The sequence below is a fragment of the Vanessa tameamea genome, chromosome 5, assembly GCF_037043105.1.
Source record: "Vanessa tameamea isolate UH-Manoa-2023 chromosome 5, ilVanTame1 primary haplotype, whole genome shotgun sequence".
In the NCBI taxonomy this organism is placed as follows: Eukaryota; Metazoa; Arthropoda; class Insecta; order Lepidoptera; family Nymphalidae; genus Vanessa; species Vanessa tameamea.
Genome location: NC_087313.1, coordinates 5660954 through 5677252, shown reverse-complemented (window position 1 = coordinate 5677252; position 16299 = coordinate 5660954). Strand labels below are relative to the sequence as shown.

General features: G+C 31.5%; 1 protein-coding gene and 1 long non-coding RNA gene across 2 annotated transcripts; one reads left to right on the top strand and one right to left on the bottom strand.

The window, feature by feature from the left end:
* The first annotated feature begins 4314 nt into the window (after positions 1-4314).
* LOC113392320 (follicle cell protein 3C-1) lies at positions 4315-9290 on the top strand. Its single transcript, XM_026628687.2, has 4 exons — positions 4315-4471; positions 6107-6270; positions 7154-7333; positions 8092-9290. Exons 2-4 carry the CDS (start codon positions 6127-6129, stop codon positions 8263-8265), a joined length of 498 nt encoding a protein of 165 aa, XP_026484472.1. The 5' UTR covers positions 4315-4471; positions 6107-6126; the 3' UTR covers positions 8266-9290.
* On the bottom strand, positions 5447-7085 carry LOC135194818 (uncharacterized). Its single transcript, XR_010309992.1, has 2 exons — positions 6424-7085; positions 5447-6317 (listed from the first exon to the last, which is right to left on the bottom strand). It is a non-coding gene; the product is annotated as an uncharacterized LOC135194818 (long non-coding RNA).
* Positions 9291-16299: the final 7009 nt, after the last annotated feature.

The window sequence follows — 16299 nt, the reverse complement described above, 5'->3', positions numbered from 1 at the left end:
AAGGTGAAGCGAAATTGATGCTTGCTAAAGATTGTTAGAATTATGGTTTGAATGTGTAATTTATTTTAATTATTAATTATTTAAGTTAAGGAAAACAAATCTTATTCTGAAAGAATTATTAAGTATAATTAAGGGATGTGTAAATGCCTGTAATGTCTTGAGTGCCAATTAACTTTACAAATGAAAATATATAATAAAAAATTAATAACTCTAAATATCAAACTCATTATGTATTCTGTCCATTATATACAATATGTTAGTCAATAACTAATTGAGACTGATAGCTAATAGATTATTATTAATTAAAATGAAAACAAAATATTTAAATGTAAACTTTTGTCATCATGTCATGCCATATTAAATTTATTTCTCTTTTCTAAACTCTGCTTCAATAAAATAATCTTGTTACAAATTGCAAACACAGAGTTTATATTTAATTATTAGTTCGAAACACAGTTAAAAATGGTATTGACTTAGTCATCAGATTATTTAGAACAGTACAATTTATTCTGTACACTTGATATATATGATATATACATGATAAAGTTTCATGTATGTTGAACTTACATGCACTAGGAACATAGGTTGTTATTGTACAAAAAAAACCTATATAAAAGATTCTGTAGACCATTTTGAACTGTACTGTCACATGTATTGTAGCCCCAACATTGTGCAAAACTTGAAGTAATTAGTTATATAGAACTGTTGGAATTAAGCTACATTTGACATACACTTAAAAGTAATGTTAAATAAGAGCTTTAAAGAATCTGTATATAAGCTAGAGATGTCAAGGACCTGGGTTGCCTAGGTGAGTTTTTCAATTCATTCAATTATATTATTGTGCTTCAGCTTATATAAAACTGGACAAAAGTTTTTAATACAGTTTTTGTTCTGTAACCTTAGATTTATGAGAGCAGAAAAGGTTTGAAGATTTGTTAATTTGTCAAGAAACAAATAATAATTTAATATAAGAGGTTGATTTAGTTGTAAGCTTTGGAGTGTAGGTGGCCTTTTTTGAAACCTACTTAATATTAGGTATACAAAAATGATTTTGCTGTTTTGTATAATATTATTATAAATAAACTTTTTGTTTGTTTGATTTTGAATGAACTATTAGGCATTATTCTTCGATGAATGGCACATTTTTAAATATAAAATTAATACTAATCAAAATTTAATTAGGTACGGATGTCAATATTACGGTAGCAATATTTGATAATTCTTGTTATGTTACAATTAAAAAACAAAATCTTATTTGTTACTTCGTTATTTATTCCTTTGTATTTATTACGACCATTTTAACAACATAGTATTGTTTTTCAGCGTTAATTAAATAATTCATTTTAAAAATGAAACAATTGTTTTAGTAATTGCCTACAAAGAAAAAAAATATTTACTAGGTACACGAATTACTAATTGAAAAAAATTATGATATACTAAATTCATTTAGTTTTAGAGAATAAATTAGAGATAATACCATCTGTGCTAGTGTTTGCTGGGAATTTAAAATCTTACCTATTGTCTATGAATAAGTCTAAAAGTAAGACAAAACACTTAAACTTTTAAACTTATCAGTTTTCATTTATTTTATGATCTTGTACAGTGAATTAATTAGTTTATTCACATTTTAGTTAATTATTAATTTGTACTGCTGTACACAGCCCTGTCTTAAGCGTAACAAACGATCGGTTCCAAGTAATTTTCTGGTGATATTTCTGTGATCCCTCCCTCCAAAAAAGATTTCAATGATTCCATTTCAGTCCAAGACTTAACAACATCTTTATTATTATCATATTTAAATAAAGACTAATCAATTTTTTAAATACATCGAAATTACATACATTACGACTTCACGTCGTATTTACGTTATAATATATAATATAAACAGTTTTGAGGCAGTAATTAATAATCGTTTTGACATCAATTTGGATTGTCATCCTGTTTTAAGACCACAATTTATTTATTTGTTTTATATTTTATAGCATACAAAAAAGTACAACGTTAAAATACTGATAGTGAAAATATAAAATATAAACTAAGTTTCCACGGTAACGTAACGCATCGTCAACGAAAAATATAAAAAATATTAACATTTAAAAAAAAGGACTAACAATAAGTTATAAACCAACAAAAATACACGTGAGCCGTAAATAAATTATGAGCTATCTAAAGATTTTCTTATACATACATACGTATGTACATAAGCAGCCTGTAAATTTCCCACTGCTGGAGCATATTCCACCACGTTGCTCCAATGCGGGTTGGTGGAGTACACATGTGGCAGAATTTCGTTGAAATTAGACACATGCAGGTTTCCTTCACCGCCCAGCACGAGATGAATTATAAACACAAATTTAGCACATGAAAATTCAGTGGTGTCTGCCTGGGTTTGAACCCGAAATCATCGGTTAAGATGCATGCGTTCTAATCACTGGGCCATCTCGGCTCAGATTTCACAAAGATTTCCTTATATTTATTTTTTAAATTATTGTGTATGGCTAAATTAATGTATAGGTATATTCTAAATTTTTTGTGATAATGAGTGCAGGCAATATAGTTTTACGTTTTACACAAAATCAACAAAGTACGCAGCAAGACTGTGCTATTTGTAATATTGCTTTTCATAATTCCTTATTTTTATTTAGTTTAATTATTAACTGCTTATTACAAAGCGCTATTCGTCATAGTAGAATTTAAAAAGAATGATTTGTTGGACAGAAATCTTGGATTTTGACCGAAGACTAAAGGTTCAAATTCGAGCAAGCACAAGTTTTGCTGAATAAACCCGTGCTGTACTTGTGTTTATAATTCGTTGTCTTAACAGTGAATAAAAACATGGTATGGAAAGATGCATATGTCAGAAAACATTGTTATATTATGCACTCAACTGTAGTAGAGCCGCAAGTTGGGATAACCTTTATGTTTCACTCAACGAGCGAGGACCTGGTGGTGAAGGGGCATGCTAGTGGTTGATCATAACGATCAAACATGGGATCTAAGGTATCATGTAAAATGAATAAATTCACTACGTATTAATGTCACGAAGATCCCTTATGCTTATAATTGGCTTCGTCGTTGTTCTATTGTATTAAATATATGTTCCAAGGTCAAAGAAGAAAAGTCGCTTGGACACTGAATGGATTAATATCCAAGCGCACGATAACACTTCACTGCGGTTATTGTTTCTCGGTTACCGTTCAATATTTCTTGTATGCATTTCATATCATGCTTATAATTGGAAAAAAATGTATGTATGTATAAATGTATGTAATATTTATTTATTATCTCTTTGTGGTGTACAATCTCTACATTGTATAAAACAAAGTGGCTTCCCGCTGTCTGTCTGCCCCTATGTATGCTTAGATCTTTTAAACTACGCAACGGATTTTGATGCAGTTTTTTGAATAGATAGAGTAATTCAAGAGGAAGGTTTATATAATAAGTAAAGAAACACTGTTCATTTTAGAGGTTTCTAAAGTGATGTCGTGACGTAAATAAACACATTTTTTTGCGCTTACATTGCAAAAACGCTGTCTGAATCCTACAATATAGATCAAAATAATGTACAGCATTATTGTACACCAAGTCCGCAATTGTATATATTTATCTCTAGGGATAACCTACTATAACCATTTTTATCCTATACCTTCTACGAGAAATAATAGCTTATTTATGAAGCAATTTTAAGCAATACAGCATTAATCCTTATCCAATTAAATACCTTAAATACATTGTGCATTTAACATAGATCTTTGTTTAATATAGCTCTGAACTGACTGAAAAAGCTGTGAACGTTTTATATAAAGAGATTCTGTAGTACCTATATTTAGTACCAGCATTGCACTCGTGCGAAGCCAAGGCGGGTCGCTAGTTAAGTATAAAGTAGGTAAAGTAAAGTAATATACTTAACAACCTTTAAGTTCAGATCACACAAAATGTTTTTAATGAAATAATTTTAGAAGGATGAAAGCACATTATATTTATTTTATCTGAAATGTTTCGAAGCCTTATTTTTATTCCTAATAATTTTAATTTTTTAAACGCTTATATGTCTATTTTTGCCTAACGAGGCCAAAACGCTAATAATTTTAATCTAAGCTTGCTTTAATTTCTCACGTTTGTCCGTTTTTTTTGCTTCGAAATATAAGAATTTTATGAGCCTATCTTGTGAGACTTAGATGGTACAAAAATTCCAATAAATAGCTTATCATCTCACGATGCAAAGGCATTTTCTTCGTTGAATCTTCGATCAATTGAGACACGTACATCGATGCAGCCGAGATTGAATGCACGTATTTTGCACGTAACAGTAGGCTGACTAAGCATTCTTTAGTGACGTCTCGCGCTAAAATTCCTGATCATATGGATTTATATAGACATGTTTATACTATAAGGTCATTTATATTGTTTTAGTTATTCAGATACCTATATCAGGTTTATAGCAATAAGCAGTGATCTACAAAAATACAATGTAAGTTTGATTTCTCGAAATTTAAATTGTTTTGTTACGAATGTATTCTACTTCGCGTTCCAAGAAGAATTAGTGAAGGGATAATATATTTTGCTTATTTGTCAATGATCTGATGCGATCCACCTGTGATCCTAGATATAGACCTATATGCATGCTGTCAGAACTTGAGAGCCTAAAGTCACATTTCATTGGTACCAAAATATACCCGTGTATATTTGGGTACTCGGCCGGCAACAGTGATAGAGATCGGAGCTTCTACGATGTGAAGGCAAGAATGCCACGAATTCTACCTTCAGTTTGGGCCTCGCATGCACCGTTTTCTACCGAATTCTATACGCTTTACAAGGCGGTTGGGCTAGTAAGATGAAGTGACTAAAAAGTTGCGATTTTTCATGAACCGAGAGCATACTGGGACTGCTGGAAACAAACGATAGCCCTGATTACGCCAAAAGACATATCTTCGAAATATTCATCGGTAAATTCATTTTCATTTTCATTCATTCATCCAGTACACAAAACAGCGATCACAAATACATCAGAAGTTTCGTAACTTCTCCAAATCACTGGTCAGTGACACTTTTTGGACTGTTTGAACATTTTGAGCAGGCCTGAATAACTATGGAAACCAAGATCGATTTAACGAAATCCGAGCTTCAAATATTATTTGAAAATAAGTTAATAATGCAAAAAGGCAAGGACCCAAGTATTTGAAGAAATAAATAATGATAAGTCATAAAAATAAAATAGAAAAAGGATCTTTCTATTGTACTGCAAAGCACAATCATATACGATTATTTATATATCATTTAATATTCGTATCTCAGAAACGAATGCAAAGTGCAGAGTGAGAGAATTCATATGTTATATTATAAAAGTGCGTCAGAAATAGATTTAACTAAAATTATAGTTCATATTTTTACCTTTTTAACGTCAAAATGGTCACTGTATCCTATCTATGCAGACTCTATTCAGGCATTTTAATTCCATAATATTATTAATTTGATCAACAATGGCCAAAGCAATTATGTTCTCTATTTTATATTCGTACTAAACCACGATGCTCTGTGAGCTCGGCGGACATTTTAACGTCAACTGCAAAAGTTTTGATCGTCTACCTCAGACACATTTATATCGTCTTTATTTCTATTACAATACTGCGAGCACGCCATCAGATCTTGCGAACTTTCATTGGGCAACTTTAATTTAATAATATTACGTACCGGGTTTAACTTCTTCTTCTTTTTTTGTTGTCTGAACTTTCTACAGAGCAAGACAAGCAGACCCGACCTCAGTTCAACTGAGGAACTGCTTGTACATCTTTGTAAGAGAGCCTTTTCTGGTTTATTGGTGTATTCATAACCTTACGTCTCAGAATATGGCCGCACTAGCGCACTACCGAGTTCCACATTGTTGTCAAATAACCTTCAGCGTCGCGATTAATTTTCTTATTAAAAATATTTCAATCGCTTCGCGTAATAAACGGCTGTAGTGATTCTCGATTCCTTGTCAGGTCGCAATGTTGAATCCAATGGCTTTTTACGAATCTAGATTTAAATACATACATTATTTTAAATTATCATATTAATTAACCAATCTTAAATTATATTTTGATCGTTAATGATATAATTTGAATAGATAACTTCATCGGCTGTACAATGATTGGCATCCGGCTGTGTGCACTCTTGGTGGCATTTTTGTGGTTAGCGGGACCGAGCGAGGCCCGGCGCAAACTCAAGCGAGACGACGTAGAAAGCTTGAAGTCAGTGGAGACTGTTGGTTTCGACGAAGATTTTGACGAGGTAAGTAAATGTAAAAAAATTCTATGGTTTTTTCAATGATCTGAATTCTTTGTGTGAGTATAAATAATAAAAGTTTTCTGAATTCAGTTTGTTCACTAAATTTAATCTAATCTAATTTATTTTTTTTTGTAAACATAGTGTAACAACAAATACTTTTAATATAAATTTTGATTCAATTAGCCAACCAGAAGGCTAAAAATATGTGCAGGATTAATCATGATAATTTTATATTCTACGAGTATATTTCTTATCGTATTGGCCTGAAAATAAAAGGCTAGACGGATATAGTGCATCAAGTAAACGAGGTGTTTGATCCTTGTTCCCCTACCGCTATATAAATAAAATTTAAATTATAGATTATTAATAAAAATACTCTAGATAATACAACCGCTAAAATGTATCCTTAAAAACTTTTTCTAAGTATATTTGGTACAATATATATAATCGTTTATTTTTCGGAGTCTACGATTGAAACTAATTATCTATGCCTTTATGTCTGTAATGTTGAAATATTACATTTATTATTCATAGACACGTGTTATATCAAATAAGTACGTTATAAATATTATAATGAATACAACAGCCGAGGTGGCCCAGTGGCTAGAATACGTAAATCTTAACCGTAGATGGGAGAGACAGGTTCAAGGCTTGAGTTCGTCAGTTAATAAAAATATCGTGAGAAAAATAAGTGTGGTACTAAATTCTGCTACATGTACATGTGCATTAATCCGCCTATTTTGCATTTGAGCAGCGTTATAGAATAAGCTCCAAACCTTCTCCTCAAGAATTCACCCAGCTAAGGAACAATACCATACTGTTAGTTCTTTTTGATATCATTTGTAATCTTAAATGTAATTGACAGCAAACATCTGATCGTTTACAGTTAGAGCCATGTCAATGTGGCGTGTTCATGTCACAGCAAGTGGGCATCAAGGAGGGCCGTCGTAGTCGGCCGAGAGGTCCGCCGCAGGGCGAGCCCGTGGTCACGTACGACACTGAGAGTCCAAGTTTGCCATGCGGCACTGGGGGATTTAAGCATTGCATCAGCAAATGTCTAGATGTGGTATGTATAATTTCTCTTAGCATACTCCCTCATTGTCATTATCATCATATTTAGAAAATGTTACCATTAAAATTATAATAAAGTTTTTACTATAAACACTAAAGGAAATTAGTTTTTAGTTTTTCTAGCTCATTTATTCTTTCACAATCAATTCTTAAGTGTTGATACAACGTTTGATTCTTAGAAAGTGTTATGCGGATAGACAATAAAATGTGGTCTATTATGTTGGTAATCACTTCCCTCGTAGATTTTTCATTTTAATTAGTCACTGATTTACATTACCGAGAGGAATTAATAATTGCTGTACTTTCTTCGATGTGAAGAGAACGTCAGTCATTTGGTATCATTAATACACTGATACATACTTGTAAGTCATTTATAAGTGCAACTTGTTTAGAAATGAAACTCTTGTAATAGAACAGTTATTTAATTTGACAGGTTTACTGAAATAACTTGGAAAATTGGTTTTCAGTTTACACATAACACACATAACCTATAAACAAATTCTATAAACATGTTCTTTAAAAATATATACATTACGTCTTCTGTGCAAATTCATCTTAAGAAGCCCTGTTCAGAGAGATGGAGTGTAATTTTATCAACTTTCTATAGATATATGTATTATAAATTATCTAATACATAGATACTAATTAAATGATTAACTATATTTGAATTCATCATTTTCATTGATTTTATTATTAGTATGAATTTAATTTGTGCATTATAAAGAACTAATTCAATTCTTCCGCAATATTCAGATATTAAAGTACTTGCCGCGCGCCGGGCCAGTAATCTGTGGCGCAGTAGAGCGAGACGTCCGCCGAGAGAAGGCGTTCCTTTTTATCAGGAACTGCGGTGGGCAGTGGACTCCCACTAACTTTTCCGCGGGTAAAGAATTCTGCTGTACGGATGGACAGCATCACAAGTGTTAGGTTTAATTTTATGCTAATAATAGGTTCAATTATATAAATTTAAGTGTAGTGTGTAGTTAGTAAACATGTTTAGTATTCTTAATATAAATTAGACTTATCAATGTATAGTTTTAGACCCTAAAATATTATATCTTTATGTATATAAATATTAATGATTTAGTTTATTAATTTGTTGCTTCAATCATATAATATATATTTTATTTAACAATACAAGTTAAAGGATTAATTGAGAATTATCATTAATTGTTACATGATCATGATTTAATCTGTGCAAAACATCACATGTGGATATTATTGTTATCATTATTTTTATTTAGTTAAGTTATAAGTATTTATGCTATCAAATATTTAATCTATTTATAAATACGAATTATTAAAAATAGTTATTAAATGCGTAAGTAATGAATGCGTTATAAATAAGTAGTTAAGATTAATTATTTTTTTTTATAATATATATTTTCTAAAGAACTTCAAATATTTTTAATTTACGGATATAAACCGCCGTTTCAACTATGCATGGTATAGTTTTTTTTAAATCAAAACTCATTTCGTCCAAGGAACAAAACCTAAATGCTTAGGGCTGTAACGTCATAAATAGAGAAATAAGTCAATCATTTTGACCCAGTTTCGTTGTCTGCGGGAGCAGCTGAGTCTTTAAGTGGTGTATTTTAGTTTGGGACAACGTGGCTATGCGGGTGTCATCCCTGTAGACAGAACAGAAACGGTGATTATTTCAAATGGTATTTTTTTAAATAGGTATTTTGTATTATTACATTAATTAATATTATATATCAATTAATCGTGTTAATCTAACTCTTAGATAACAATTGGATTCTTTAAATTGTTCGTATTAATTATCTAGGAAATAAGAAATTATGATAAAGCAATTGTTTATAAAAGATAAAGGCCCAAAGATTCAATGATGTATTTTGCGTAAGGCTATTTTAAGGTACCACGATTTATTATTTTGAGTGTACGAGTTTACATCGTTATAATAAATAAATTATGTGTTGCACACAATGATAGATCAATCGTCTTGTACCTGAATAACGTATCCAACTACTAAATATAAGTAATCAAAATTGTATTTCCACTTTAAATTGTAATAGAGAAAATGTAATCATTTTAATTTCAAATTATGAGTTAGAAATACAAAAAGAATTTTAAACAATGATCCTTTTTAAACAGACAGAAGGCTATTCTACAAATAAGCCCTATTGTTGTGGTCTCGATGGACGTAGGTACTTAAATTGATACAACCTACAAACTCGTCATGACGACTTGTAATGTACGTAGTGTCAGGTTGCAACAGGAGATACATTATAACCAATTTAAAACATTTGAGTAAAATGTTTCGTGTTATTAAAAAACGAGCGTTTTAGATTCGATAGCCGTAACAATGGTTTCTATTTATATCTTGGTTCATTTAAATAAGTCATCTAATAAATTGTGTTGTTTGAAATGTAGACAAGAATACTGACAGAGGTATAAAAATTTTAACGGATTCGGTATGTTATTCACAATGAAGTAATTAAATCTAAATTGGATTCAATTAATAAAAAAATATTCTAGATTTGTTTAGCGTGCTCTATGCAAAATCTTACAATGGCGTGTGCTTATTACAAATTCATCGACTAACTCGACGCCCTGCGACATGTTCAGTTGACATTGCGCTACCATTATTAGTCACGATTTACATGAATACAAGGTGTATGACACTAAGTACAAATTCAAATCTTAACATAGTATGTGACTCAACGCTATCATATCAGGCGTCCTATATATCTCACAAGGAGTGCCTTATCCGTCGACCCGGTTCGATTATGGTGTCAATGGAGTTTCCTTATCAAGGACTAGTACGTATAGTACTTACGGCGCAAGAGTGCGGCGCGCGGGACGCGGTGTGACCCGGATCGTGTAGGGTGAACAACCCCGACACGTGCCACTTTCTAAAAAGAAACGCGTCGCCTGCGCATCCTTGCGTGGACGGCTGGATCTCTAGTTCTACAATCTATCAAGTTTAGAATTAACACCTCTCGAAAAGGCTCTTTAAACTCAAATAGTTTCAACTTTCAGTATTAATATGTTATGTAGTTAAGGTTATGTGGATGTTTTCCGTGAGATTGTAAACAGGTGTACAATAATATAATCTTACAAACATTTTTAACAAGTTGACGAACTTATCTCGAACTTTAGTTACATACTGTATTTATGTCTGTTTAAAAATTGTGTATATTTGCCATTTTTGATAACTTACTGTATAAATCCGTTTGGTTTTTTTTTTGCAAAAAATTACCCTAAGACGTCCTCATAATCCAATGAATTTATATTTTCATTTTTATTTTTCACTTAAAGCCCCATCAGAGACCATGTTTACATTACTGGAGGTGCGCACTAACATTAATCGTGTATTAATTAGTATTATCGTCAGCGTATTTAACTATCTAAACGAGATCTGATTTGCAGTTCACCCTCTGATACAAGTACGATCAAGCCAATTAATTCCGAACGCATAAAATGGTATCAAGGGCAGCTTTGGAATTAGTATTCGATGAATGCTAGGTTTGTTTTATACCTTTACTTTCTTTGTACAGATTAATCACCAATAAGTAGTGCCCTCCTTTAAAATCGCAATCGTCGCATATTTTTAATAATTCAAAATAATAGTCAGCGTTCATTCTCAAGAATTGTGTAATAAATTTATTTGAAACGTTCGAAGTTTTTGACCTTAACACGTGGAGTTGACTCGATCTCGTTGTTTTTTTATAAAGATAGATTTATTTGTTATTAAGTAACATAATTATTAATATAAAATTATAAATATAAATCTAATTATTTCAATTGACTGTTGCTGTTGAAGTCGTCTGCAACTGTCGCTTCGTTTGTTTGTTGTAGTATCCCCGGGGAATACTTTTATGTCATGTATACCTAGATCACCCAGGACATTAATTGAATGTAAGTTTTTATAACGAAGCATAAAATGAAACAGAACATCTTTAATGTTTCGTATACCTATTGCATGGGATGTTTTTATTATAAATATAATTACATATTTTACCGTTTCTAAATTTAACTCATTTGCATCACTTTTACTCGTATTATTATTTTATAAAAAATTGTTTATTTTACTTTTTCTATATATTAGGGTTCATACCATATCTCCCATTGAAAACAGTTTTTTAAGAGTACTTTTATATAATAAAGACTTGTATATGTTGATATAGAAATGAATCCTGCGAACTCAAAGTTCGGTTCCACGTGACAATAGTGTAAACGTTCCCCGAACCGCGGCGCATGACCCCGGCGCGGGCGCAGCGGCCAAGGCACGTAATGTCGCGTTATTGTAATGCGTTGCGCAACTATCCCCCTCCCACCTGAGACCACTGCCCTCGCTCAGGTACTTCATGATTCAAGGAAGGCATCATGATAGATAAATATTATTAACAATTGTGTTTAAAAAATACGTCATTTTTCCAACGTTAATTTATATAATAATTTAAGATTTAAGCTAAAAATTTTAAAATGACGATCATTATCGTTATTATTTTGTTTCCTTATATTAAAATATAATATAATAAGAGTTTTTTAAATGATTATTAGTATTCATAATTCTTATTCCAATCAAAAGCTAATAAAAATTTGAAGCCAAATTGACGCGATATCATTGATCAAGAGCTTGAATAATCTATGATATTCATAACGGATTCACGAAAAAATTGTGTTTTAAAATTCAACGAAGCTGTTATCAGAACTTCGAAAGTAAAATTATTTGTATATAAGTAGTTTTATGGAGGAGTGTTGTATTATTATTAATATTAATAATAATACAATACTTTATATTATACAATAACTTTATAGTTAAAGATATTTTAACCAAGAACCGTTTGTAGTGCACTATATAACAGACCTATTAATTGCTTGTGATACGAAAATCAAGAGTTTGTTTATTTCTACTCCTTTGATTGGAATAGGCTATATGTACACTGTTCAAATGGTGATTAACTGGAATAAAACATATTAATCGTATATATTTTCTTAAATGCAGGACAGTACTAACAGTGTTAATAGAACGTGCTACATAGCTGTACAATACAGCAACTTGTAACTTCAGTAAATATTATATAAACGATTACAATAAAAATCTTTCGCTCTTTTGTTTAGGAGTTTTGTGTAAAAGTTCATATAACAATTCTATCGGCGCTTGTTTTGCAATGTCTGACAAAAAAGACAGATTTTGTACTTTTTCAAATGAAGAAAAAGATAATGACAAGTACTGCAGTTGTTTGACGAGAATTTCATCAGTTTTCTATGTGTAATCGATACGTATACTTATATATTTAATCAAATTATTGATTTTATATTTAAGATAAACTAGATGACGCTCGCGGCTTCGCTTACGTTCTAGAGATTGATACCAAATTTCATCAAATTTGGTTCAGTGAATGAAGGTAATGAAAGATCTACAAACAGACAGACAAAGTTACTTTCGCATTTATAATATTGGTACAGATCTGGCCGAGTATCACCGTTAATTTGATACTTACTTGATGATTATTTAGTATATTTAACAACATCTTATTTGAAATATTTAAGTTTCAATAAAGGTATAATACAGTTTCAATCGATTTCAATGATTATAGAATCGTAAAATCCATTACAATAATAAACTAAGTAATAATTGCCGCAACGAGCCTACATAGGTAATTGTGTACAGTTATTCTGTAACACAATTACTTATAATTAATAGGAACTTTGCGAGATATTTTTTCTCAAGAGTGTTTGACATATAAGAAGGTAATATTAACGTTAATACGTACATTGGATTGTAGATTTGTTGAATCCACGATATGGTGATGCGTGTGACAGAACTACTTCAAAGTTATATCTACATAAAAATGTGGAATACCAACTGTTTACCCAAAAACTGGCCTTAACTGTTTGTGATAAATCAAAGGTCCACGAATAGATGCCTCATAAAGGTGGCCACAAAAGCCGTGGTTTTAGAGCCCTTCAGAAAGTGTGTCGACTAGCCCCTCGCCCCGCATCGCCCCCTTCTCATCACCCGCTCTCCATTGGAAACGTCCGTGTATGCATTTTATAGTTTTCCTACGAACTGAGCCGCAGTACTCCGTCGCTCGTATGTGGAACTTATAAAGAAAGATGCATTAATTTTCCGAGTAATTTTCAAGTATTTTAAGTAGATTACTTCGGTTTCTGGCCTTTATATCGTCATTTGATTTCGAATGCGCTTTGAAGTCATTTCATTGCTAGATGAAAAAACCCATTGGATATTTCAGATTAAAACAGTAATTTACAGAGAATTTGAAATGTAATACTGTTTTTATTACAGGAATCTTTATTAATAATTTTCTTCAACAAGTCATATCTATTACGGCATATAGTATCATTCAAGGTAAAGTAAACCAGGACGTTTCAACAATAACTTGAAAACCGATTTCTGAAACCTATTTACTAGTTTTCACTCTTCAAAGCAGAATGGACTTTTTCTAGTTAGACTATAATTAATTTTGATTGATTTATTATATCATTCGTTTATATTCGTTATATTATTTTAACATCACATGATAGCGTAAGGAAATAATTTTATTATCGTTGTATCCAATATAACGTAAACTAAATTTTATGACTCAAAAGCGCAATGTCTCATGAGAAATAATGATTTTCTCCATAAACAAAAGTGACGTGTACTCGCTAAATCTTATAATAAGCAACAACAAACTAAGGAGGGAGGAAATAGGATAACGGTGCGCTTGCGTCGCATCACAAGAACTTCTCAATACCTCAAACCGTTCTCCGTCTCCAACAATGTGTCATTAAATCAGCGCCAGTTAATGTGAACTACCCGTCCTCCCTCGCTGCTTAACTTAACGTTCTCATAGGGGGATTGTTTATAAATGAGACATCTCAAGTTACAGTGGACATTAGCAAGATAGTCGATATAGTCGCCCCGCCCGTAGCTCCGTTCACAAGTTTTTGCGATTGCGAATGGAAACTACGGAGACAGTGGGGTGAATTGAGGCCGGCACTACCTGCTGTTTCACAGAAACGAGAAATGATTGATTTTCGTTGTTAAGTCATTAAAATATCTGTAAGGATAAATAAACCAGTGATTAGACAATTCAAAATTAAAAAAACAGGAATGACAAAGTTTTAATTATTTTAAGGAGTGATATCTACAAAGTATAAAAAAATTGCAGACGTTTTCGATTTGTAATGTATATTATGCGGATCGTACTGTGATCTAGTTCGTGACGACCGCGAAGATAGTGAAAACGCTAAGTATACTATATATGTTTATATATACATATATATTTACTAGACGAAATAAATATTTAATCTGTTCTATATGCCTCTCATGCGCCGAATCAGCGAATTTTATGAGATAAGCGTAATCAATGCCATCCCCACCAGCAAAACCGTTTCCATAAATAATTGTCCGTTAAAAGTCTGCCAAATTTTATTTTATACATTAAGCGCACTGCGCTGACTAGATCAGACAAAAACAAACTGGATAAAAAAAAGCGCAAAGCGATAATACATTTCGTCTTCGAAATATTACTAACAATCAAGTAATAGCTTTTAATGTACCAAAAAGTTCGATAAGCAATTATGCTTAGTAGAAAAAAAAAGGATTACAAACATAAATTGTTACTATAACAAAAATATATTAATAGTCAAGGTTTTGGAATTAATGTCTAAAATTGGAAACTGATAATAAAATTTGTCAGTAAACAAAGGAAGTATAATATTTAATAACTTCCTCACTTGTTGTCCAGCATCAAAAACTGTTTCTGTTACCACAAGGACTAAAATTATTATAAACGTATATTTAAACAATGAATATGGGTTATATAATAAAGTATAAATACTAGTGTTATGAAGTCGCAGAGATTTTTTATTAGAACGCGCTGGTGTATGTACTACGAGTTTGATTAAATAAACTTTTTGTGCTAGATAGTCCATTTATTGATTAAGGTTTTAGTTTATATAATATCTCGATCTTTCCAATGGATACGAAGCATTAACGTTTAAGTGCACGAAACCACACGGAGCAGCTAGTTTTAAAAATAAAAGCCTAGTAATATTCGTATCAGTATTTACTATTATATCTTTGTACAGTGCCTTATTTTCATTTATAAACCTACTTATATTTATTTAAGCTCTCTATATGAATAATTCTTATGAATAAGGTTATTTTCAAAGGATACAAAATAAACAGTAGTATTCATGGATATTACATGTCTTTTCATTTCCGTCATTATATGTTCAAAATAAATGTGTGTTTACTTCCTATTTAAAAGATAGTGTTGGTTCGATTTTTGAAAATCAAAATTTGACATAAATATGTGTCTTATTGTTTCGTTTGTTATAATTTTTAAATGAATAATTATAATTAGACTTAAGAACAATTTTAAATGACGTAACGGAAAAACTTAATGATTCATATTTAAAAAAGAAAGCTAATTAAATTATCTATAATACATTTAAAAACGGTAATAAAAAATCATAAATATGAAAATGAAATGGGACGGCATAGTATGGACAAACCAAATAAAAGCCAGACCAATTTTTCAATATTGAACTTGACTCGACTGATAATAGGCGAAACACGTTTTCGACTTCCTCAGAGCACGAGGGTACTGTCCGTGAGGCGTAAACACGGAACGCACCTTGCGCAATCACAGCCGGGTTCAAGCGTTACACGAAAGAGACATAAAAAGAAATATTTTATTGCTGGACCAGGCAGCTCGGAGCAGAAGACGACGCGTTGTGGGTTAGAGCGTCGTCGCGAAACATCGGATGTACCTAACGGGCTAACGGTATTACTGAAGTGATGCTTTAAAACTATAACTTTATGAGATGAAAAATCAGTCTCACCAATGACTAATCGCATGGGATGTTTAGATCAAACTGATACTAACAATTTATCACGGATACCTAATTGAAAATCAATTATATAGCGACTTGGTATCAATATATTTTGATGGAAAAATTCCAGGTAATTTGATAATC

Excerpts from the sequence above, each read along its gene's own strand:
- LOC113392320 (XM_026628687.2), top strand. The coding sequence starts at position 6,127 with ATGATTGGCATCCGGCTGTGTGCACTCTTGGTGGCATTTTTGTGGTTA. Across the intron at positions 6,271-7,153 it reads TCGACGAAGATTTTGACGAG|TTAGAGCCATGTCAATGTGG; the intron begins GTAAGTAAATGT and ends GATCGTTTACAG. Across the intron at positions 7,334-8,091 it reads TCAGCAAATGTCTAGATGTG|ATATTAAAGTACTTGCCGCG; the intron begins GTATGTATAATT and ends CGCAATATTCAG.